The 25,865-nt window shown below is 41.8% G+C and overlaps 1 protein-coding gene across 1 annotated transcript in view; it reads left to right on the top strand.

Annotated features, from left to right (window-relative positions):
• lamb4 (laminin, beta 4) overlaps window positions 1–25,865 on the top strand; it is a 78,358-nt gene that overhangs the window by 28,861 nt on the left and 23,632 nt on the right. The window contains exons 15-25 of the mRNA XM_078419444.1: window positions 1,963–2,142; window positions 3,026–3,138; window positions 5,990–6,110; window positions 9,039–9,216; window positions 10,367–10,510; window positions 12,023–12,254; window positions 13,887–14,044; window positions 15,714–15,938; window positions 19,103–19,320; window positions 20,627–20,723; window positions 23,636–24,005. Of these exons, the coding sequence (XP_078275570.1) occupies window positions 1,963–2,142; window positions 3,026–3,138; window positions 5,990–6,110; window positions 9,039–9,216; window positions 10,367–10,510; window positions 12,023–12,254; window positions 13,887–14,044; window positions 15,714–15,938; window positions 19,103–19,320; window positions 20,627–20,723; window positions 23,636–24,005 (2,036 nt within the window). The remainder of the gene's footprint in view (window positions 1–1,962; window positions 2,143–3,025; window positions 3,139–5,989; window positions 6,111–9,038; window positions 9,217–10,366; window positions 10,511–12,022; window positions 12,255–13,886; window positions 14,045–15,713; window positions 15,939–19,102; window positions 19,321–20,626; window positions 20,724–23,635; window positions 24,006–25,865) is intronic.

The raw sequence follows: 25,865 nt of genomic DNA, 5'->3' as shown, positions 1-25,865 counted from the left end.
TAAACGGTAAAAGGTAAAGCATTTAACCTAGAGTTTAAAGCATGTAATCGGTGAATTTAAAACCATTAATGAGAGCAGGTAAATTATTGATTACACATTAAATGATATTATAAAGTGCAGAGTGCTAGGTGAGGTGCTACCCCCCGAGTCAGGTGGGCCAGTTCAATAGACGAACAGCCTGAGGGAAAAAGCTGTTCCTGAACCTGGTGGTTCTGCAGCTAATGCTCCTCAGCCTTCTTCCGGAAGGCAGCGGGTCAAATAGACCTTGGAAGAGGTGAGAGGAGTCCCTCATGATTCTGCAGGCTTTACTTTTGCACCTTCCTCTGTAAATGTCACTGATGGCAGGGAATCTGGTCCCAGTGATGTGCTGGGCTGTCTTCACGACACGCTGCAGGGTCTTCCTGTCTGCAGCTGAACAGGTCCCATGCTAGACAGTGATGCAGCAGGTCAGAATGGACTCGATGGTGCATCTGTAGAACTTGGAGAGAAGGGATGTACCCAGACCAACTCCCTTTAGCCTCCTTAGGAAGTACAGGTGTTGTTGAGCCTTCTTCATTAAGGAGCAGATACCTTCTCAGGTACCGTGCCTTCATGACTACCGTCCATTGGTTCTTTCATCCACCATCGAAGTGCTTCAAGACATTTGTGATGGTGTACAATAACGCCAATCTCCCTGACAGCCTTTATCCACTACAGTTTGCTGACCATTGCAACAGGTCCACAGCAGATGCTGTCTCCATGGCCCTAAGCTCATCCCTGGAACATCTAGGGAAGGACACCTACCTTAGACTCCTATTTATTGGCTGCAATTCTGCCTTCTACAGCATAATCCCATTCAAACACATCTCCAAACTGCTGGACCTAGGAATCAGCACCACCTCTCACACTGGATCCTCGACTTTTTGACCCACATGCCACATTCAGTGAGGAACGGTGGAACACATCCTCCACAATAATTCTCAACACCTGTGCCCCACAAGGATGCATTTACAGGCCACGACTATACTCACTGAACCCTCACGACTGTGCGACCTAACCCCATCTACAAGTTTGCAGGTAACAATGCTGTGGTGGGCCGGATCACAAACGTTGACGAGAGGGAGTACAGAAAGGAGATTGTCAACTTAGTAACATGGTGTCAGAACAACGACCTTTTCCTCAATGTCAGCAAGATGAAGGAGGTAGTTATCGATTTCAGGAAGCGTAGTGTAGTACTTACCCTCATCAGCATCAGTGGTGTTGAAGTGGATTTAGTTGAGAACTTCAAGTTCCTTGGAGTTAATGCTACCTATGATCTTTCATGGACCAATTACATCAAAATGACAGTCAAGACACCAATGTCTGGACCTCCTCAGGAGACTGTCATGAGGAAATTTGTGATCCAAGAACAAGGTGCCTCTTCATGGCCCTAATGGATATTTCTGCCCTAGAGTTCTCTATCTTGTCACCATTCTCTCTTTCAAAATCCTCTTCAAATTCCTCCTCTGTTACCACATATTTCATTTCACATCCAATGTTTTACAATCTCCTCCCCTGATTCCATGCGCAGGCATTTTCCTCCCCTGATTCCATGCACAATCTCCTCCCCTGATTCCATGCACAATCTCCTCCCCTGATTCCATGCACAATCTCCTCCCCTGATTCCATGCACAAACTCCTCCCCTGATTCCATGCACAATCTCCTCCCCTGATTCCATGTACAGGCATTTTCTTTGCATCATCCCATCTGTGAGGAGTGCAGTGGTCTATCAAGATGCAAGGGTCTATCAGATCTGACTGACCACTTGCAGAACATCAGTATCTGGTCAAACTATTTGCAGTTCCCTTTAATTTATACTTAAGGTCAAGGCTTTGTGGAGAATGTTTGAAGGTACACTTTGTTTTTAAAATCTGGGAGGTGCTCTCTCAGGAAATTATAGGGAATATTGAATCTATTTTGGTAATGTTTCTGTTTTCCTTTAGCAAACAGTGAATCCAGATTTCCAGGTGCAGATTATTCCCAGGGAAGCTACACCTGACCGACCTGCTACCTGGACCGGCCTGGGATTTGCCCGTGTACCCCAGGGAACAGGTCTGCAGTTTATAGTGGACAACATTCCACACCCAGTGGATTTCACAGCTGCCATTCGCTACGAGACAGAGGTAAGCAGAGAACAATGTGCTTCAGCTTACACATACCCAGTTGTATCCAACATTATTCTTTGCTGATCAGATCCACATCTACCCAAACCTTGAATCTGCTCCCAATTCTTCTACATTTGGGAAAACAAAGAAAGTTGTTCACGTTCCTTCTGCCCCTTCTCAAGAATCATAGATATTTACACAAAACTAGTATGTTTTCCTCTTCCCTGCCTATTTCTAAATGATGTCTGTTTATAGTACTCGGATCATCTTATTCCCCACACTCCGAGCCACTAACATAGAGCTGTAGACTCATCAAGTTATGCAGTGTAGAAACGGGCCCTTTGTTCCAACTTTCCATTTCTACTTGAGCTAGTCCCATTTGCCTATATTTTGCTGGTATCCCTCTAAACATTTACTATCGTTGTACCTGTCTAAGTGCCTTTTAAACCTTATACATTTACTGTAGTTTCCTGGAATGGCGGTTTGTTCCATTTTCCCACCATCAAATGTGTCAAAACCCTATTAGTTCTGACCTCCCTCAGTCTTTGCTCCTGTTACAAACCTCAAGCTTTTAGTTTCAATTTTAGTTTTAGAGATACAGCGTGGAAACAGGCCCTTCGGCCCATCAAGTCCGCACTGACCAGTGATCCCCGCACATTAACACTATCCCACACGCACAAGGGACAATTTACAATTTTACCGAAGGCAATTAACCTACAAACCTGTATGTCTTTGGAGTGTGGGAGGAAACCTAAGATCTCGGAGAAAACCCACGCAGTCACGGGGAGAACGTACAAGCTTTGAAAAACTTAGGGTTACCTGACTATTCTTCCTTTTAAATTTTCTTGAACAAAGATATATCTGTAATATAATTATGTATGTTTCTTCTTGACGAACACAGACGTCTGAGGATTGGACAGCTCATGTTCGGGTCCAGCCATTAAATCAGCGTGAGAGCCAGTGCAGAAATAACTTGCCCTCAGCTTATACTCTCACCTTGCCAGCCGCAGCCAGGTGAGAACATACTGCACATCAAACAGCTGGGTGATTTTAGAAATTACATTGTATTCTTTTTAAATATCAACTGACTATCAATACCCTTCCCTTATCAAACACCTGCAGTCTGGTTTCCTATTGAAATGGTGCCTATAGCTAAAATCAAGACAGTGAATCCTATTGCTTTTCCATAGAGAAAAGATTTCTATCTATAAAAACATTTTGAAATTATACCAAGCAGTTTGTTTCTTGACTTCTTGTAATGGGATAGGGCTGATTTTAATGGGTGAGCAAGCTGGCTAGTGATGGAGAGAGGAGTTTTAGGAAGAAGGACTGTTGCGAAAAACTTAGGGCATGGAAAGAAGGGTCTCGACCTGAAATGTCACCTGTTCCTTTTCTATAGAGATGCTGCCTGACCCGTTGAGTTACTCCAGTATTTTGTGTCTATTCTCTGGCTAGTGATGGATGTTTATGTGGCTGAAAGTTGTTTGGTAGTTTCACAAGGTGCTACTGGTTTTGCACATGAGGAAGTCCAAGCTCTTCTGGTGGGGCCTGGAACCTTCCAGGTCAGAGGGGAAAATGCTAAAACTGACCCTTGTGGTCTCTTCTGGCCCCGGTTCTGATTACCTCAGACAGTAAAGCTGCAATGGCTTCCTCAGGGTCACTGTGCTAGTTAAAATGAAAGCCAGTGGAGTCAAATGTGTACAACAAAGCAGCCTGCTGAGTTTGGGCATGTGTTGTCAACGTGCACAATAATGGGTAAAATCTATGGCTATGTTACACAGGTAAGTAAGGGCGGGACAGTGGGACTGCTGGCAGAACTGCTGACTCACAGTTCCAGTGGCCCAGAATCAATCCTGATCTTGGATGCTGCCTGCATGGAGCTTGCACATTATCCCTATAACTGAGTGGTTTCCTCCAGGTGGTCCAGTTTCCATTAACTTCCCAAATATGAACGGGTTGCTAGGTTAATAGGCCACTGTAAATTGCTCCAGGGTGTAGGTGAGTGGTAGAATCTGGGAAGAGCTGAAGAGAATGTGCAGAAAATAAAAAGGTGATCAGTGTAGGGTTAATGTAAATGGATGCTTGGTGATCAGCATGTATTTGCTGAGCAGAGGGACCTGCTTCTGTGTTGCATGTCTTCGACTCGTTGATGCTAAAATGATCTACATTATTTGTCCATGCTCCTGCTTTCCAAGCTCCCGCTTTGTTCGTTTCTAGTTTAGTTTATTATTGTCACGTGCACCGAGGTACAGCGATAAGATTTTGTTGCATGCTATCCAGTCTGCAAAAAGACTAGACATGATTACAATCAAGCCGTCCACAGTGTACAGATACGGGATAAAGGGTATAATGTTTAGTGCAAGATAGCATAGTTAGTGTAAGAAATGCTGCTTTTGAAGTAAAGATTTAAAAGAGTGGAGCGGTTGTAATGAATGATGGCAAATCCACCTCTGGGAACAGGACTCAAAGAGTCACCTAGCTTGGGTGCCATCTTGTTCAACGTCTAATATCAGTTGTATTTTGCTTCAGACAGGTTTGATCAGGGGGACTGGATCTCACTGACCAAGAGTTGAATAAAATCTTTGGTCAATGACTAGATGGAGGACTATAATTAAAATCAAAGATAGATAATGCAGATCAATCAGTATGAAGATTGTCCTTTCAGTAAAAGTTGCCAATGATATTTTATTGTTCAAGTATATTAGTAAGCAGATGGATACCGTTGTGTAATTGTGAAGTCATTGGACTATTTATCCAGAAAAATATACTTTTTATCAGAGTAACAGATTTAGAATGAAAATCCAGTATCAGTAATAGTGACTATAAAAACACAATATTATAAAACAAAATTCCTTTAGTGAGAAATCTGCCATTCTTACCTGGTGTGGCCAAAAACTAACATCAAACTTAGCAGTGTATTTATTCACAAAATGCTGGAGTAACTCAGCAGGTCAGGCAGCATCTCAGGAGAGAAGGAATGGGTGACGTTTCAGGTCGAGACCCTTCTTCAGACTGATGTCAGGGGGGCGGGACAAAGGAAGGATATAGGTGGAGACAGGAAGATAGAGGGAGATCTGGGAAGGAGGAGGGGAAGAGAGGGACAGTGGAACTATCTAAAGTTGGAGGTCGATGTTCATACCACTGGACTGCAAGCTGCCCAGTATTTGACCTCCAACTTTAGATAGTTCCTCTGTCCCTCTCTTCCCCTCCTCCTTCCCAGATCTCCCTCTATCTTCCTGTCTCCACCTATATCCTTCCTTTGTCCCGCCTGCCTGACATCAGTCTGAAGAAGGGTCTCGACCCGAAACGTCACCCATTCCTTCTCTCCTGAGATGCTGCCTGACCTGCTGAGTTACTCCAGCATTTTGTGAATAAATACCTTCGATTTGTACCAGCATCTGCAGTTATTTTCTTAAACTTAGCAGTGTGATTGACTCACAGCTACCGACCATGACAGCTGAACTAGCCGCTCAGAATAGAGGGCAATTACAAACAGACAAGTGTCCAGCAACATCCACATCTTCTAGATGAGTAAATAAAACTGTCCGTAATCAAAGTTCCACGTGCTGCCGATTCTCTCTCACCATGTCTTTATGTCTCACCTCTTGTAGACTTAACCACCGACTTTCACATCGAGGACACACAATGCTCGACTAACTCAGCAGATCAGGCAGATTGTAATCATGTACAGTCTTTTCGTTGACTGGATAGTACACACCAAAAGATTTTCTCTGTAGCTCAGTACACATGACACTAATAAACTAAACTAGAGTTACTTAAGCTGTGTGGTTAATATGTTAAATAATGAGCACTTTTACAAAGGACACTGTAAGTGAATTGTTGCTTTGTGTTTCTCTATAAATAGAATGGCAATTCTTCAAGCCCCCATCTGTCTGGAGCCATATGTACAGTACACGGTAGACATTTATTTCAATCGTTCTCCTGCTCAGAACAACCAGCCCGTCAATTACATCTTGATCGATTCTGTAAGTTCAGAGCGAGATCTTCTTGTCTCACCAGTTTATAAAGTGTTCAACAAATGGCAATATCGCAGTACCAGGTGTTTCCAATTTCAGATGGTGCTGAAAACGTTATCGAAAATATAGATTGCCAATAGAATTACTCTGTGACAAGGTTAACACATAACACATTTCGCTTTTAGATCCCATGCTAACTCAATTTGTTTATGGTTCCCTCCTGCCTGAGGCACTGTACTCTTCTCTTTCAAATCAAAGCATTCCTCAAAAAAAATACTCTTTTGTGTTTATAAATCATCTCTCCATCTCCAACTCTTTCCTGCCCAAAGTCCGTGAATATTGCCATTTCTCAAGCCTCAGAGTCATAGTTGTACAACACAGAATTGAGTCCTGTGGCACTTGTATACACTGGAATTTAGAAGGATGAGAGGGGATCTTATCGAAACATATAAGATTATTAAGGGGTTGGACACGTTAGAGGCAGGAAACATGTTCCCAATGTTGGGGAGTCCAGAACCAGGGGCCACAGTTTGAGAATAAGGGGTGGGCCATTTAGAACGGAGATGATGAAAATCTTTTTCAGTCAGAGAATTGTAAATCTGTGGAATTCTCTGCCTCAGAAGGCAGTGGAGGCCAGTTCTCTGAATGCATTCGAGAGCTAGATAGAGCTCTTAAGGATAGTGGAGTCAGGGGGTATGGGGAGAAGGCAGGAATGGGGTACTGATTGAGAATGATCAGCCATGATCACATTGAATGGTGGTTCTGGCACGAAGGGCCGAATGGCCTCCTCTTGCACCTATTGTCTATTGTCTATAATACAACACACTAAAATCCTATTTGACGCATTAATTCCATATCCTTCTATGCCTTGCCTAATCAAATGCTATCTAATGTCTCTTAAACTTGGTGATTCTGTCTGACTCCACCACCTCATCTGCTGACAAGTTGCAGATATCAACCAATCTTGTGTAAAAATAAACTTTCTCCTCATATTCCCTTAAAGCACCTTTTTTTAAACTTATGTTTTTGATACCCTGACATAGGGAAAAAAGATTCTGTCTACCCCATCTATACCTCTAATAATTTTTTATTTCCTGTAGCTCAAGTCATTCTTCAACCCCTTTTGCTCCAGAGAAAATAAATGCAGCCTATTTAATCTCTCCTCATAACTAAAGTTTTCCAATCCAGCCAAAACCATGGTGACTCTCCTCTGCACTCTCTACAGTGCAGAATAACCTTCCTATAAGTGTGGCAACTAGAAATTCACACAATACTCCAAGCATGGTCTATCAGTATTTATCAACATTGCAACATAATATCGCAACTTTTATATTCTATGCTCTGATCTATCAAGGAAGGCATGCTACATGCCTTCACTATCCTCTCTCTACCTATGTTGCCACTCTCACGGAACTATGGTCTGGAACCACAAAATCCGTCGTTTGATCACCATTCCTTCGCACCATAACCTCTACTGTACATGGCAATCTCAACACAATCTTTTTCGACTTCTTGGTTGTCTCTACATTGTCAGCTTGTGTGCTTGTTGTTCAGCATCTTTTAAGCAGAAACTTTCGACAACTAAATATTGAAAAGGTCAAAGCCATTGTCTTCAGTCCCCGTCAGATCATCTGTCCACTGCCCAAGGCATTCTCCCTGTCTCTGGAAGCTGATGTGACAGAACCAGGCTGTTTATGATCTTCAAACATCCCAGGATGAATTTCAAGTACAACTATTCATAACGTTACAACTGCCATTTCATTATGTTGCCCACATCTGCATTACTCATTTGATTCTGAAAGGCTCCTTCATACCCGTTCTATCTCTGGGCCTGACTGGTCAACCACTTTATATTTCTAACTCAGATTTTCGGCATCTTCAGATCTTTCAATGTTTACCTCTTCTTGAGCAGTCCCTCAGGTTTGAGCAGTAGGGAGGTGGGGGAGGAGGTACTTGCTTTCACTCCAGTTCTGAGAAGGGAAAGGTACTAGTGCAAATGTGGAAGACACATGTGCAAACACTCACTGTCTCTCTATCCAGCCTGTAATCACTTTCACACATAGAATCTCTCTCTCTCTCTCTCTCCCTCTCCCCCTCCCTCTCTTTCTCTCCCCCTCGCTCTCTCTCTCCCTCCCTTTCCCTCTCACCTTTCCCTCTCACCCTACCCTCTCCCCCTCCCTCTCCCCTGCTCTTCCCTCCCTTCCTCCCACACAAACACTCCCTAAGTGCATTTATGTGCGCTCTGGTAAAGCACACCATCTTGTCCATTCCTCTTCCCTCCAATCCCCTCCATTGTTTCCTCTACTTGATCCCATCAATTTTTCAAAGTCCCAGTCCATTCATTAATTCCTTCTCTTTGTTCCCTTCCTCTAACCGTCTCCCTAAGCCACTCTCCCTCAATCTACTTTCCTACCCCTTCATTCACCTTTTCCCATCATTGCTATCTTTCTTCCTTTCTCCCTTTGTACCTTTGCTCTCCCTCCACTATCCAACTGCCCATTGCTTGGTTTCTCCAAGGGTGAGACAACCCCTCGACCGCTCCCAGAACCCAGAAAACACATCTGCCTGAAGCTGCCTAAGTAACGTAAGGTGCCTGGGGCAGGACAGGTTCCAGTGTTCTGCTGCAGGCAGGTTGATCGGTCCCTGTGTGCGATATCCCAGCTGATGGAGGCAGGTAGATCACACAGGGAGGGAGCCTTTCACACCTCATATCATTGCTCAGCTCACAGAGTGACCCCAAGATTTGCCTCCTGCACTTGCCCTCAACTACCAAGATACCAGCCCAGCATTTGGAATCAGTGGCAAGCACTGTGGGCATGCACTAAGACCGTATTATAAACATCTACTCTCTTGATTTGGGTCTCCAGCCCCAAACAGCACAACATGTCATTCAACAAAAATGATGAATGAAAATCTTTTTCTCCCTTCCATTCTTAGTTAGGTTTGATTCCAAAGATTGAATCCCTGGAGAATTTCTGCACCAAAACAGACCTGGATGAGTACGGTCGATACCAATGTGTTGAGATTGCTTCTCAAATCGGAGCCCAGACACTGCCAGAAGTGTGTGAGAAGCTGATAACCAGCATGTCTGCTCGGATCCATGGTGGAGCCGTTGGTGAGTACAGCGATGTTCACAAAGAAAAATCCTTAATAAACAACATCTTTGAATTGTTTAATGGCATTCACGATAAGTGGTGGTACCAGTTAATACTGAGTGATCTATCCATGGAAATGATCAGATTCAGTTCCAGCACTCCTCCAGAGGCTGATCAGTACCAACACCAACCAGGTCTCTTGTTGAGGTTACCTCATTGTCATTGGCAGACTAAATCCTGTGCCCACAGAGAGAATTGCTCCTTTCAGTGAAGATGAAACTTTCAGATCTCAGTCTTTCAAAGTTGCATTCAAAACTCTTTTGTTCTATTTTCTATGACCTCAGCATCCAAGGCTGTCTTTCCCACTGCTCAAAAGCACCTCCGACGGTTGAACCCTATTAATTTATATCTTAGTTTTCCCCAATCCATGTCTGTTGGGTGATAACCTACAGTCCATCTGCAAATTCTGGAGAAATCTTTCTGCAGGAGTTCCCTGCCATCCCTCATTATCTTGAATCCTTTTGTCCAACACTTTTCCAGTCGTAAATTACGTTTCCTGCCAAACAATTTACATAAATGAATACCTGGGTGAAAAGAGTGACATTCCCCAGCCTATTGATGAAATGTTGAATTGGATGTTAAATTACAATTGAGAATGCACAGCTCCCAATGGATTTGCCACTGAGGGTGAAGATTAGCAGTGCATTGAACCTCTGTTAAATTAGAATGCAGGTGCTACTGGAAAAGGTTACACATGGTTCCATGGATCCAGCTGGAAGGCATGTTATTGTGAATAATTGTCAATTCCACAGTAACAACAATTCACTCTGATCCAAAATCATCCCTAAAGAATGGACTCAAGGTTCAAATACAAGAGGTCTTGTTTCCACTCAGAAAGACTGTGGAAATAAACTCAACTAGCTAATTTGACAAAAAGGAAAGTCAGGTGCGATGCAAATCAGAACCGAATTCAGTGAATTTCCTAAATTCCAGGGTCGTTTATAAATGGTTCTGGGCTTTAAAAAGAGAAAAGAAAAATAGGAGAAAAGCATGAAAATCATGAAGCACTAGTTCTTGATCTGTACTTTCTGAATAAAGCTGAAATGTACCCGACTCTTGCACTCTGATCGTTTCCTGAACGAAACTGATTTTCTTTCCATGACCCTGCAGCCTGCCGCTGTAACCCTGAGGGGTCAGTCAGTCCCACATGCAGTACATTTGGTGGTCAGTGCCAGTGTAAGCATGGTGTGATCGGGCGATGTTGTGACTCCTGCGCACCAACGTTTTATGGATTTGGGGCCAATGGCTGTTCAGGTAAGGCCTCCACAATCATAGGAGGTTAATACAAGGCGAGTATAATCAGAACTTCAAAACCATTTGGCATAAGTATGTTTGTATATTTGTTAAATCTATTGAAACATACTGAATTAATAGGTGTTTGAGGCAGGATACTGTTTGTCCTGTTTTAGCTTGTTTCTATATTGCATTCAGGAGTGGTTAAAAATTAAAATGGTCTTAAACTGCTGAGCTGCTTTCAACTTGCAAGCATTTATCATATCATCATATCATATATATACAGCCAGAAACAGGCCTTTTCGGCCCTCCAAGTCCGCGCCGCCCAGCGATCCCCGTACATTAACACTATCCTACACCCACTAGGGACAATTTTTACATTTACCCAGCCAATTAACCTACATACCTGTACGTCTTTGGACATACATTTCCTGTACTATCAAAGATCAGCTCCAAGTTATTTAATATTTTTACATCAACGTCCTTGCTTTACAACAATTCTCCATTTTTTACTTCTATAGCAATTTATATGTGATTTTTGAGGAGTGCAACTAACACTGTGGCTAGTTGTTATAAGATGCTTTACCACAGGCAATTTTGTATATTCCATTTGGATGCAACCTATTGCTCTCCTAGTCTCCTTGTACCATTTACTTATGATTTGCTGCACTTGATTTTCTGATAATCCTCTCATTCTTTTACTTTTCTTATCTTTGTCCCTTTCACAAAACTTTATTTTGGAAATCAACGAAGGCAGCCAAGGTTCATTTAAAACTGACCAACCTTATTATAAAACTTGACATTAAGGCATCTGCAGAAAATAAATCCTGCATTTTCTTGTACTAATTTGTCCAATATTTGCAGTGCAAATGGACTGAGATTCCTGTTGAATTCAGTATGCTGGTTGGACCATTTGTTTCTCCATTCTTACTGCACCCGCTATTCCTTATGCAAGTATTGACAGGCTTGAGTGCTCACAGGGAAAATGTTGAGGATATTGATCCATGGCTGCTCCTTACAGCAGTAACATCTGTAATGTATCATCTGATTTCTGAAGTGGCGTGTTTCAGTAACGTCAGTACAACCAATATATAAATAGTGTTTTATTTCTGTGATTGAATGACCAAAAGTTAATGCCCCATAAAATAAAATTACGTGTCAGTTTGCAAAATTTATTGGATTAAGGTTAGCAGGACAAAGTACCGTGAGTGCTTTTATATGAGGTGTGAGCTCCTTGATTAGTTTAGTTTGATTTAGAGATACTGGGTGGAAACAGGCCCTTCGTCCCACCGAGTCCGCAACGACCAGCAATCCCCGTACACTAGCACTATCCTACATACTCAGGACAATTGACAATTTTTACCGAAGCCAATTAACCTACAAACCTGTATGTATTTGGAATGTGGGAGGAAACTGGAGCACATGGAGAAAACCCACGCGGACACGGGGAGAACGTACAAACTTCAAACAGATGCAGCTTTTCCTTTCATGGATTGGAAGTTACTACAACTTTTTGTTTGTTTCCTTTTTCAGCCTGTAACTGTGACAGCCAAGGATCTGTTGATTCTGTCTGTGATCAGATAACTGGACAATGTGGTTGCCACAGGAATATTGTTGATCGTGCTTGTGACCGTTGCCTACCTGATCATTATGCGTTTCCCACTTGTCTGCCATGTCAGTGCAATGGCTATTCTGAGCACTGTGATTCTTGGACAGGCGTCTGCCAGAACTGTGGAGCATTTACCACTGGAAACAATTGCGAACGGTAGGGATGCCAAGCATTTTAAACTTAACTTTGTTAATATTACCATTTACCATTACTTTACCATTGATGGTTTTCTAAATGTTTGTGCGAGCAGTAATGATGATAGCATTGTAGTAAATCTCATCTATGACTATACATGAGAGCTTTTGTAAGGGGATTGTTTTAATTTAGCGATTAATATACTCAACATTAGAAATATCATTCCAATGATGCCTAGAATAGGCATAAACATAGACTGTAAATGGTGTTTCCTATCAATATCATTAAGGACACTGATTTTCAGACTTTTATGCATTATGTCTGCAAATGATGTCAATATTGTTTATATTACTGTCAAAGAGAGAGTTGTGCTCTTAGCTGGACCAAAACTAACTCTAAAAGCACTGGACATTCATGTCCTTTCTGCTGATAGAAAATATTGAGCAAACTACAAAGTGCTGGAGCAACGCAGGTGCTCAGCCAGCATCCGTGACAAGAAAGGACAGACAACATTTTGGTTCGGCACCCTTCTTCAAACTTTGTGTTATGCTCAGAATTTCAGCATCTGCAGTTTCTTGCCTCCCCATATTGAGAATATTTCTGCTTTTCCCCACACCATTTGTAAAATGAGTCACTTAGGACAAGTTCAACATGTCGTAGATAAGGTGGTCAAAAAGGCTTTTGGCATTTTGGCCTTCATCAGTCAGAGTATTGTGTATAGTAGTTGGGAGGTCATGTTGCAGTTGTACATGATGTTGGTGAGACCGCATTTGGAATATTGTGTTCAGTTCTGAGCACCATGTTATAGGAAAGATATTGTCAAGCATGAAAGGGTTCAGAAAGGATTTACGAGGATGTTGCCAGGATTAGAGGGTGTGAGCTATGGGGAGAGGTTGAGTAGGCGGGTCTCTATTCCATGGAGCGCAGGAGGATGAGGGGTGATCTTATAGAGGTGTACGAAATCATGAGAGGAATAGATTGGGTAGATGCGCAGAGTCTGTTGACCAGTGCATGGGAATCGAGGACCAGAGGACATAGGTTCAAGGTGAAGAGGAAAGATTTAATAGGAATCCAAGGGGTAACTTTGTCACACAAAGGGTGGTGGGTGTATTGAACAAGCTGCCAGAGGAGATAGTTGAAGCTGGGACTATCCCATCAATTAACAAACAGTTAGACAGGTACATGGATAAGGAAAAAAAAACTACAGATGCAGGTTTAAATCGAAGGGAGACACAAAATGCTGGAGTAACTCAGCGGGTCAAGCAGCATCACAGGAGAGAAGGAAGGAGTGACGGTTTGGGTCGAGACCCTTCTTCAGACTGAAACATCTCAAAACATTATTTGCTTCAGGAAAACCTCAGCTTCTCCAATTTAACTGAAATCTATCATTTCTGGAATGTTCTAGCAAACTTGGAACTTCAGATTCTTCCCAAAGATAGATGGACAAAAATGGTCACAATACCCTCATTGAGGTACAGATACAACACAACTTCTATGAGGATAAATATATAGTTTTAAAGCTATTCCTATTCAACAGTCTAAGAGTATGTATAAAAGATAAAATATTAACTTTAATTGTTAAGTAGATGTGTTTAATGTTCCAACTGTTATCTTTAGGATTTGTGATTGAAATATTATATTTATATTTTATAGATGCGCAGATGGATTCTATGGCAACCCAACATTAAATGAACCCTGCCAGTCCTGTAGGTGCCCCGATATTCCAAACAGTGGACTTTATTTTGCCCATTCTTGTTATGAAGACACTCAAAATAAAGAACAGATCTGTAACTGCCTGGAGGGCTACACAGGTGGGTTGACTCCTGCTTTAAAAGCCAGTTTTCAGATATACTTTCCTCTATTTACGAGGATTCATTCTGGATGCCACATCTTATCAATCTCTAGTGAGCAGGTGGTATTATTTGCAGGTAACCGTGAAATATCAGGCTAGCAGTTTGTCAGAGTAAAACTGGATCCCCTGATTACTTTTCAGTGTTGATCGGGTATTACTGATTCATGCCAGGTGTCCTGTCTGATTTTGATCTGTCCACATTGAGGCTAATAATAGTAATTCTACAAATACTTAGTGTGAGAGCTGCTAATGTACAGAAGGCCACATCGGGAACACCAGATGGAGTAGATGAGGTTCAAGGAGGTGCACGTGAACCTCTGTCACACCTGGAAGGACTGCTGGGTAGGTCTAGGTATAGAAACATAGAAAATAGGTGCAGGAGTAGGTCACTTGGCCCTTCGAGCCAGCACCGCCATTCAATATGATCATGGCTGATCATCCAGAATCAATACCCAGCTCCTGCTTTCTTCCCATATCCTTGATTACATTAGCCCCAAGAGCTATATTGAACTCTATGTTGAATACATCCAGTGAATTGGCCTCCACTGCCTTCTGTGGCAGAGAATTCCACAGATTCACAACTCTCTGGGTAAAAAAGTTTTTCCTCATCTCAGTCCTAAATGGCCTACCCCTTATTCTTAAACTATGACCCCTGGTTCTGGACTCCCCCAAGGGGACCATTGTAGAGGAGGTATAGGGACAGGTGTTACATCTCCTGCGGTTGAAGGGGAAAATACCGGGAGAGGGGGTGGTCTCAGATTGCTACAATGTGCTTCCTGGACCCTGATCAGAGTGGATATCATCAGTGACCAAAAGGAAACATATAATTTTCAATTTATGATAATTTTTCTCATGGCTAAGATGAATGGGTAAAATGTATCTATTAAAGAAACGAGAAATACTTTTTAATTCCAAAAATTAATTTGTTGGAAGAACTCACTGGGTCAGCTTAGTTCAGTTTAGTTTTATATTGTCACATGTACCAAGGTAGGGTGAAAAGATTTTTTGTTGCATGTTATCCAGTCAATGAAAAGACTATGGATGATTGCAGACATGTCATCTCTGGTGTACAGATATACATTTAGTACCGATTTACATTTAGTGCATGATAAAGTCTAACAAAGTTCGTTGAAGGTAGTTCAAATAAGGTAGATGAGAGCTCAGGGCTGCACTCTAGCTGGTGAGAGGACAGTTCAGTTGCCTGAATACAGATGGGAAGAAATTGTCCCTGAATCTGGAGGTATGTGATTTCAAACTCTGTACCTCTTGCCTGAAGGGATAGGGGAGAACGAGAGTGACCAGGGTGAAACTGGTCCTTAATTATGCTGGTGGCCTTGCTGAGGCAGCATGAAGTGTCAATGGAGTCAATGGAAGGGAGGTTGGTTTATGCGATGGTCTGGGCAACATCCACAACTCTTCAGTTTCCTATTTGAGACTGATAGCAAACATTATTTTTTTCATTAACAATAAATGGGTGGCATTTCCATTTGTTGAAGCAAGATGTTTAGTCTGTGAGTTGTGTGACACATAAAAATCTCACTGTTGGCATTTATATCACTATGTTTGATTGCTTATATTCAAATATCCCAATGCGGCTGTGTTCATATTCATGTTTATATTCCATTCAGGACTCCACTGTGAGAGATGTTCCCCTGGTTTCTATGGCTCTCTATCTGGGATTGTTGATCGCTGTCTGCCTTGCAGCTGTAATGGTAACATAGATGAGAGAGATCCAGATGCTTGTGACCATCGCACGGGCGAGTGCTTGAAATGCCTGTATGATACCTTTGGTGAAAACTGCCAGATTTGCAGGCCAGGGTATTATGGATCGGCAGTGACCAAGGAATGCAGAGGTAAGACTTGGAGCATGTAAAACACTTTATCTAGATTATCCCTGTTATAGTCCAATACATTCTAAAGTAAATTCCAGGGTAGAATTTCATTAGTGTCGTAGTAACTTGTCCATGAGAGAGTACAGGTAACTGGTTGCTGTGTGACCAACAACAAACAAACACTGCATGCTTGCTCAATGAGAGTTTAAATTCTAACATGCAGATGTGTATCACATCCAGGCTAGACGCAGGATTGATTTATCAGTCCTTTTCAATATTAAGATGATAATGTACCCAGTGGTAAGGTTATTAATCCGTCAAAAGTACTGTTCAGATTACTTCTTCAGTCCTTGTATCATTACCAAATACTACACATATCGCAATGTTTTCCTGGTAACTCAACACAGAAGACTTCATTCATCATACAAACAAATCTAAGGAGATTGTCATGATCGCTAGAGTCATAAACTGAGCCAAACACCAAATAATGGGGAAATAGGAAGAGCTGGAGGCGTGAAAAGACCAGGACCAATCGGGGCTAGCCACAAATGACCTCAGGCAGGCAGTGTCTGGTAAGCCCATTGTTGGCTCGGGAAGGTGTGATCTCAGGAGGAAAACAATTGGAGAACTGTGGATAGACACAAAATGCAGGACAGGCAACATCTCTGGAGAGAAAGAATGGGTGATGTTTCGGGTCGAGACCCTTCTTCAGACAGAGTCAGGGGAGAGGAAGTCTAGAGAAGGAGTCTGGAGAGGGAGGAACTGTGGACTGGTAAAACAAATGACCTATCTATGTGTCATGTAGCCTCAACCTACTGGGCTTAGAATGAAATACAATACAATACAATACAATATATCTTTATTGTCATTGTACCCAGGGGTACAACGAGATTGGGAATGCGCCTCCCATACGATGCAATAATTTAAGTAATTTAGACAGCAGCAACCCAACGAAACGAAACAGTTGTAACAGTTTTGGACAGGGTTAAGTATCAACAATCACAAATGTTAAGCTTAGTTCAAATTATTGCCCTGTGAAATGTAGACATGTTCAATGAAGAGATCTAATGATTTATTTTATTGCTCATTATTTAATGCTTTGAATGCCTGCAGGAAGGGACAGGCACATCACTGAATGTTGTCATTGCACTTTCCGTATACAGGATAGATAAAACTAACATTTTGTTTACATTATTAATAGTGGTTGGTTAGTCTATAAACCTCTGCTTACGCATGAAAATTAAAAACCTTCATAGTTGGAAATTATACCATTCCAATTCCCTCATCTACTCTTGTGCTCCATTAACCAGGTTTAGGTTTGTTATTGTCACATGTACCGCGGAACAGAAAAAAGCTTTTGTTTCCATTCTATCCACACAGATCAGAAAATATTATACATGAATACAATCACGCCAACCACATACGAAAGGTAGTGGGAAGAGACAGATACTATATAGTTTTGGGCCCCATATCTGAAGAAGAATGTGCTGGTTTTGGAGTAGGTCCACAGGCAGTGTACGAGAATGATCCAGGGTATGATTTGGTTAACATACGAGGGGCGTTTGAAGTCTCTGATGTTTAGAAAGATGAGGAGGGATCTAATTACAACCTACTGGATAATGAAAGGCCTTGATAGAGTGAATGTGGAAAGGATGTTTTAAACAATAAAAGAGTCTAGAACCAGAGGCTACAGCGTCAGAATAAAAGGAGATGTAGGTGAGGAGGAATTTCTGCAGAGGGCGATGAAACTGTGGAATTCATTGCTTCAGACGGCTGTGGAGGCCAAGACATTGAGTATTTTTTAAGGCAAAGATTGAGAGGTTCTTGGTTAGGAAGGATGTCAAAGGTTACAGGGAGAAGGCAGGAGAATGGGGTTGAGAGGGAATAATGCCATGATTGAATGACCCTTTGTAAGAACTGGTAGAAGAAACTGGTAGACTCAATGAGCTGAATGGCCTAATTCTGCTCCTATATCTAATGGTCACCCTCCTTTTATGCCACTTTAACATGCAGTCGCATGAAATAAACATCAGAAATTTCACGTCTTCCTTTTCCACCTTCTTGGAAGTCAAACAGTCCTTACAGGTAGAGCAGTGATTCATTTGCTTTCCTACAATATAGTGTATTGCATTCGGTGTTCACAATGTAGACTCTCCACTGGAGAAGACCAAGCAGAGGGACTGCTTTGAGTACTTGTGTTCAGTCTGCCAAGGTGACCCTGATCTCCTCTTACCTGGCGCTTTAATTTGCCATCCTATTCTGTGGTCACCTGCACCTGTTCATAAGTTCATAAGTCAGAGGAGCAGAATTAGGCCATTCGGCCTGTTATAAGGAGGTCCAGCGGAAACATGTGGAACAACACAGGGCAGGTTGCAGCCTTCTGGCCACAATATCAAATTCTATGTTTTCAAGCAAACTGCTTTCTCTATCCAAATCAGAAATTGTATCCATCTGTGCTACTGATGCAATTTTTCTCCCTCCATTTGTGTCCTACAGCTCTCTCCGTGCTTCCTACTGCTCTGCATTTTGCCACTTGTAGATTCCCTTTTTGTGTTCTCACTTCAAACTACCCTAATTTCACATTGTTTTATTCAGATGCTCTCTCTTTTAACCGTGCCAATTAGCCAGATGAACGCACAACCTTGGCTGCGGCTTATTCCCATGACAACTCTGGCCTCGTCTTCTCAGAAATGGTCTCCTGTCTTATCCACTTCTCCGCAACCTCTCTTCAATTGGTTTTCTTCTACCAGTTCTTACAAAGGGTCTTCCCTATTTCTCTTTCCACATTTGCTGTCTGACCTGTTGAATATTTCTAGTATTTTCTGCTTTTATATCTACTCGGACAACTGGAAATAAAGCTATTTCGGGTCAAATTATCACAAGGCGCATTGTCCATTGTCAACACCAGACAGTGTGATAGATAGGTCAGGGAATCAGCAGAAGTCATTTAAGAAATAAAGCTTTCTTCCAGCAACTTTTTTGACATTGATACTAACAAGATTGAAATTATACAGGTATTATCACCTCTGCTCGCTACATAATGGCATTGTCAAAAGACAAATGAAATTCAGATGTGAAGCCCACTCCCTGAAGCACATAAAGACGTTGCAGATATTTTCTTTCTGTCTTAGTGCAAGTAATTCCTCAAAAGAGTAATTTAACATGTTGTGTAAACTACCTTTCAGAGTGTTCTTGCAATGGCATTGGAGTTGATGCGAGGCAGTGTCTTTCCAATGGTTTATGTATATGTGATCACGACACTGGTCACTGCCCGTGCTTGCCTCATATGATCGGGAGAAATTGCGAAAAATGTGCTCCGGGTTTCTGGAATATGTCCAGTGGAAGAGGGTGTGAACCATGTCATTGTGACCCACAGAATTCTGACAGCACGCAGTGTGATGAGGTAAGATGGGGAGTAGCATTCTGAATCAAAGATAGAACTCCAGTTCATGTCCAAAATCTGTAAATGCTGAATATCTCACAGACATAACAATAAAGGAAGGAAGTAGATTGGGCACAACTGTCCAATCCAACAGGGAGAGAAATTACCATTTATAAATGCTGGAATAATTTATCCTGCTTATATCATATATCATATCATATATATACAGCCGGAAACAGGCCTTTTCGGCCCACCAAGTCCGTGCCGCCCAGCGATCCCCATACATTAACACTATCCTACACCCACTAGGGACAATTTTTACATTTACCCAGCCAATTAACCTACATACCTGTACTGCTTAGTAGCACATCATAAATACTTATTTATTTGGCAATGAAAAATGTTAGTGGGCGGGTTGTGTGAATGGGCGGATACATGGCAGATGCAGTTTAATGTAGATAAGTGTGAGGTTATTCACTTTGGAAGTAAGAATAGAAAGGCAGATTATTATCTGAATGGTGTCAAGTTAGGAGGAGGGGGAGTTCAACGAGATCTGGGTGTCCTAGTGCATCAGTCAATGAAAGGAAGCATGCAGGTACAGCAGGCAGTGAAGAAAGCCAATGGAATGTTGGCCTTCGTAACAAGAGGAGTTGAGTATAGGAGCAAAGAGGTCCTTCTACTGTTGTACCGGGCCCTGGTGAGACCGCACCTGGAGTACTGTGTGCAGTTTTGGTCTCCAAATTTGAGGAAGGATATTCTTGCTATGGAGGGCGTGCAGCGTAGGTTCACTAGGTTAATTCCCGGAATGGCGGGACTGTCGTATGTTGAAAGGCTGGAGCGATTGGGCTTGTATACACTGGAATTTAGAAGGATGAGGAGGGATCTTATTGAAACATATAAGATAATTAGGGGATTGGACACATTAGAGGCAGGAAACATGTTCCCAATGTTGGGGGAGTCCAGAACAAGGGGCCACAGTTTAAGAATAAGGGGTAGGCCATTTAGAACGGAGATGAGGAAGAACTTTTTCAGTCAGAGAGTGGTGAAGGTGTGGAATTCTCTGCCTCAGAAGGCAGTGGAGGCCAGTTCGTTGGATGCTTTCAAGAGAGAGCTGGATATAGCTCTTAAGGATAGCGGAGTGAGGGGGTATGGGGAGAAGGCAGGAACGGGGTACTGATTGAGAGTGATCAGCCATGATCGCATTGAATGGCGGTGCTGGCTCGAAGGGCTGAATGGCCTACTCCTGCACCTATTGTCTATTGTCTATTGTCTATTGTTAGATTTTTCCTTTGATACTAATGTAGCTCTTAAAATTGTACATTTGCAGTTTACTGGGCGATGCCAATGCAAGGATGGCTATGGGGGAAGCACATGTTCTGAATGCCGGGATAATTATTATGGTGATCCAGAGGTGCAGTGTAACCGTGAGTATCTAATTATAGCACAATACTTATTCACAAAAGGTTCTATCTGCTCAGCAATGCAGTACAGTACATTTCTGGGACAAAAAAGTATATCCGCACAAAATGAAATGTTGAAATGATTTTGTTTCCAGTAACAGAAATTGAGCTCACAGGATGCATTTGTGCAGAAGTTAGATCAGAGCAAGTGTATGCAGTAATCCCACAGCAGGTCAGGTTAGGTTCAGGGTAACTAACACCTTTAGAGTGAATGCCAGTGTGATCAAACCTGTCGCACATGTAAACTAAAGTCTCCATATTCTCATGGCTGCACCAACGAGAGAAAGAGTTCCATTACAAAGTCTTTGAAAAACTAAATAGTGATCATTACAACTAACATAAACATCTAATATTTAATACACTGGAATTTAGAAGGATGAGAGGGGATCTTATCGAAACATATAAGATTATTAAGGGGTTGGACACGTTAGAGGCAGGAAACATGTTCCCAATGTTGGGGGAGCCCAGAACCGGGGGCCACAGTTTAAGAATAAGGGGTAGGCAATTTAGAACTGAGATGAGGAAAAACTTTTTCAGTCAGAGAGTTGTGAATCTGTGGAATTCTCTGCCTCAGAAGGCAGTGGAGGCCAATTCTCTGAATGCATTCAAGAGAGAGCTAGATAGAGCTCTTAAGGATAGCAGAGTCAGGGGGTATGGGGAGAAGGCAGGAACGGGGTACTGATTGAGAATGATCAGCCATAATCACATTGAATGGCGGTGCTGGCTCGAATGGCCGAATGGCCTCATCCTGCACCTATTGTCTATTGTCTATATTTATTTCTGTCCCCTTCAACACTTTTTCTTAAAGTCATGTTTGATAATCGCAGAGAAGCAGGTGATGAATGAGGCACTTTATGAAGTTGAATTTAAGGAGAGTATACTATTAATAGCAAGACCCTCAGCGGCATTGATGTACAGAGGGATCTTTGAATCGCAGTCTATAGCTCACTGAAAGTAGCAACACAGGTACATAGAGGGCTGAAGAAGGCATATGTACGGTATGAGAATCAGGAAGTCATGTTGCAGCTTTGTAGGACTTTGGTTAGTCCCCATTTGGAGGACTGTATGCAGTCCTGATCATCCCATTACATGAGGATTGTAGAGGCTTTGGAGTGGTTGTAAAACTGATTGGCCAGGATGCTGCCTGAATTAGAGGGGATTAACTACAAGAAGAGTGAACAACCTTGCACTGTTTTCTCTAGAATATCAGAGGTTGAGGGAAGAAAGACCTGATAGAAGTATATAAAATAATGAAAGGGCATAGATAGGGTGACAATTAGAACCTATTTCCCAGGATGGAAATGTTAAAGACTAGAGGGCATACAGTAGCTTTAAGGTGAGAGTAGCAAGGTTTAAAGGACATGTGTGGGGCAAGTTTTTTTTTTACACAGCGAGTGGTGTGTAACACTGGAACACTGCCGGGGTGGTGGTGATGGCAGATACGACAGAGGCATTTAAGAGGCTTTTAGACAGGCACATAGATATGCAGGGAATGGAGGGATATAGATCACGTGCAGGCAGAGGAGATTAGTTTAACTTGGAAGCATGTTAGGCACAGACATTGTGGGTTGAAGGGCTTGTTTCTGTGCTGCACTGTTCCATGCGTGTATGTAGGTTGCCCATCTATATATAGGCAGAGAAAGATTTAATCAGAAGTGATTCAAATCCAAAGCCTTCTGAATGCGTAGAAGTTTACAGCATCAAAATCCCCACACATCCCAATAAAAATAACCCCTCACAGTAGGGCTGTCCACTGTGGGTTCACATAGGAAGAGCTGCAGGTTAGGTGTCAGAAACCTGAAGTGATAGTTGAGCATCACTGAGGAGTACTGTTCTGTACTGTCTCTACACAACATGACAAACATTCACATGCCAGGTCACAGGGACTGCAATACATCGATTCATCTGTGACTAGTTAAAATCCAATAGAAAGTCAGCAAGCACTGGGCATGGTTATTTTGCATGCTATTCATTCCAGCAGCTCACTTCCAAGTAGCGTTCCTCTCATGTTGTGACATACTGGTCGCACACAACTGCAGAGTATATTTATTTTTAGAAGTTGATGGTTTTCTTCAAACATCTCAGTGGCATACTATGCCATGGCTTAGTAGGCTATGGACCATGTGCTGGTAAATGGGGTTGCTGTGGATAGGTGCTTCGTAATTGGCATGGGTACGGGTGGGCCTGTTTCTGTGCTCTATGGCTCGATGGCAACAGTTAAAGTTGCAACATTTGTTTCTGATGTGGTCCAGTAAACCATTCACAGTTCAAGGCTGCGGCTCTCCTGATTTATTCCCCGTGGTAGTCGTCACTAGTCTGTTCCTTCTACTTTCAAATGCATTTCCTTATGGATGGAAAAGGCAATTTTTTTTCTACTTTCTTTTTTTCAATATCATTGCAGTATCCCGGTGAACATGTATGGTGAAATCATGGTGAAGTAATATTAGAAAAAGAAAATTGTGAAATGTTCCACAGAGAATACAGTTCGTCATACTGATTATGCACATTGTGGCTATTGTACCTCACCTTCTGTCTCCTTTCTCTGTTTGTTTACTTATTTACTTATTTATCTATTTATTCATTTCCCTATGTTCTCTAAATACCTGTAAAGCGTCTTTGTATATGAAAAGCGCTATATAAATGTAATGTATTATTATTATTATTATTATTAACAAGTAAACTTAATCTCATGTTTGTTTGCTATTTAATTTTCCAAGCTAAATGATATCACTGTGTCTCCCTCAATTGAAATGTTGGGGTTTAACTGTCACAGAAAATATACAATCTGTTCCACATTTCTGTCACACAATATTTTTCAACACTCTTTCACATGCAAAGGTTGTTAAATTGACCGTTGTTTCAATATTCCCTGGCAGCATGTAACTGCAGTTTTGGAGGAACTGAAAGGCCAGCCTGTAACAAGACAACAGGGGTCTGTAAATGTCGTGAAGGGGTGACGGGACAACACTGCAACAAATGTGCCTGGGGTCACTGCAAGGAGTTTCCAAAATGCATGGAGTGTCACCCTTGCTTTAAGTTGCTAGATGAAGAGATTTGTGCACTAATCCCAGCAATTGAACGACTGTCCAATAAGACCACCACAGTCAGTGGAAAGCTGGGGCCTCTCGACGATGAACGGTTTAAAGAACTCGAAAAAAAAATTGCTGAGATCGCCAAAATCCTGAACGGTTCTATTGCTTCCCCCGAGGCATTCCAAAAGACAAATGATTACTTTGAAGAGATCAGGTAACTCCCTTCATTTCAGTTGACTATATAATTAACGCTTTCTTAAATACACCATCCATTTAATTACTCCGCAAAATATAGCTGTAGGTAAAAAAACATTATGGGTTTACTTTTAGTGAATGATGGGGAATGGATATGTTTTGTTTTTGGATAGTTCCAATCTTGTCACTTCTTTGCTTGGAATACACCCCATAATGTGATCTCTAGCCAATATCTTACTATGACAGTGTCAGTTTGCAACATCATAGTATTTACATTATACATAGGAAGGAACTGCAGGTGCTGGTTCACACCGGAGATAGGCACAAATTGCTGGAGTAATTCAGCGGGACAGGCAGCATCTCTGAAGAGAAGTAATGGGTGACGTTTAGACTGAAAAAGGGTCTCGACCCAAAACATCACCCATTCCTTCTCTCCAGAGATGCTGCCTGTCCTGCTGATTTACTCCAGCATATTGTGTTATACACATACTAAATATTTCTGATTTCCCTGTAGGAATCTTGCTTATTATCAGACTGTAATACATTGCAGGTAATCTGAAATAAAGACAGAAAGTACTGGCACCATGGCACATGTCATGCAGCATGTGTGCAAAGGGAAGGGAAATATCTGAAATGTTAACTCTGTTTCTCCTTCTACAGATGCTGCTTGACCTAAACGTTTCTGGCATTTTCTGATAACACAGTGAAGATCTGTAAAGTCAAACCTTGGCCGCCAGCATTTAGCTTATGAAATATATATTTTAATCGATCCAGATAACAGAAACTGGCAATTGCATCTTTGCATATACAAACCATTTAAATATGAACCGATATTTTTTTAAATGTTAAAGTATTTCTTGGTTAATCTGGCTTTCTTTACATTGAATTCCTCTTGTTTTATTTCAAAATTGACTTATTTTTGTTATTGCCACATTCCAGTAATCCACGATGTTTCTTGGACCCCAGGCAGTGCAGTGGAAGATTCGCACATTAAGCTGAGAATCCAGTCATAGTGAGACCTGGCCTTGCCCACACTCAATAAGGCCTAGATCACAGGCTAGCCCAAACAGGGTTAATGTGTCACAATTATACAAAAGCCCCAGTCATTAGTTTTTCATTTATTGGCTTGGGTAGATATCACTAGCTGCAGAAGGCCGCCACAGCGGCCTGCTATCTGAAAGGGTCACATTTGGATGTCTAGTTGAACTAAATTGCTGGACCTCACACCCAGGACCACCAACCTAGACAGGATCAACATCAATGGAGAATGAAGGCAACAAAAGTCAAAGGGCCATAAGTCTTTAGGCTAACTGTATCTTTTTCCAAATGGCAAACTTTTCTTCCAATATGGATCCCTCAATGAAAGATATTTTGAGAAAAATGTAACCATAAAACAGCTGTAAATGTACAGGGTTCTAATCTATAGAATCTCTATCCTGTTTATATATTAATTTAGTTATATTGTTTCAGGCCAACGTCTGAGAAACACCATGGAAAACTTATTTTAAATGCTCTATATTCCTCAACCAGAGAACAAATTCCTGTGCATTTTCCGTAAATTAGTCTAAATACCAGCTAATTAATTTTAATGCAGTTACATTAAATCTACTTATCGCTCCAGGGGGGCCTGACTTAAAAAGTTTGTGCAGTGTTTGCTAACTTTATTTTAGATTCCAACATCAGCTGTAATTTGTCTTTGAAACAGAAGGAATCTTGGCACATTTTAAACTTGGGTTTTAAGATACAAATGTTTTAATTTGAACTAGTAAAAGTTATGTCACAGTTAAAGAAGAACAAACTGATAATATATGCATAATGGAGTTATTTCTACAGTATATCTGATCAATTAATTTGCCCAGATAAAAGACTGCATTCTCTG

The sequence above is a fragment of the Rhinoraja longicauda genome, chromosome 23, assembly GCF_053455715.1.
Source record: "Rhinoraja longicauda isolate Sanriku21f chromosome 23, sRhiLon1.1, whole genome shotgun sequence".
Taxonomy (NCBI): domain Eukaryota; kingdom Metazoa; phylum Chordata; class Chondrichthyes; order Rajiformes; family Arhynchobatidae; genus Rhinoraja; species Rhinoraja longicauda.
Note: the sequence above shows the minus strand (reverse complement) of the source record. Positions and strands in the feature narration are given on the sequence as shown.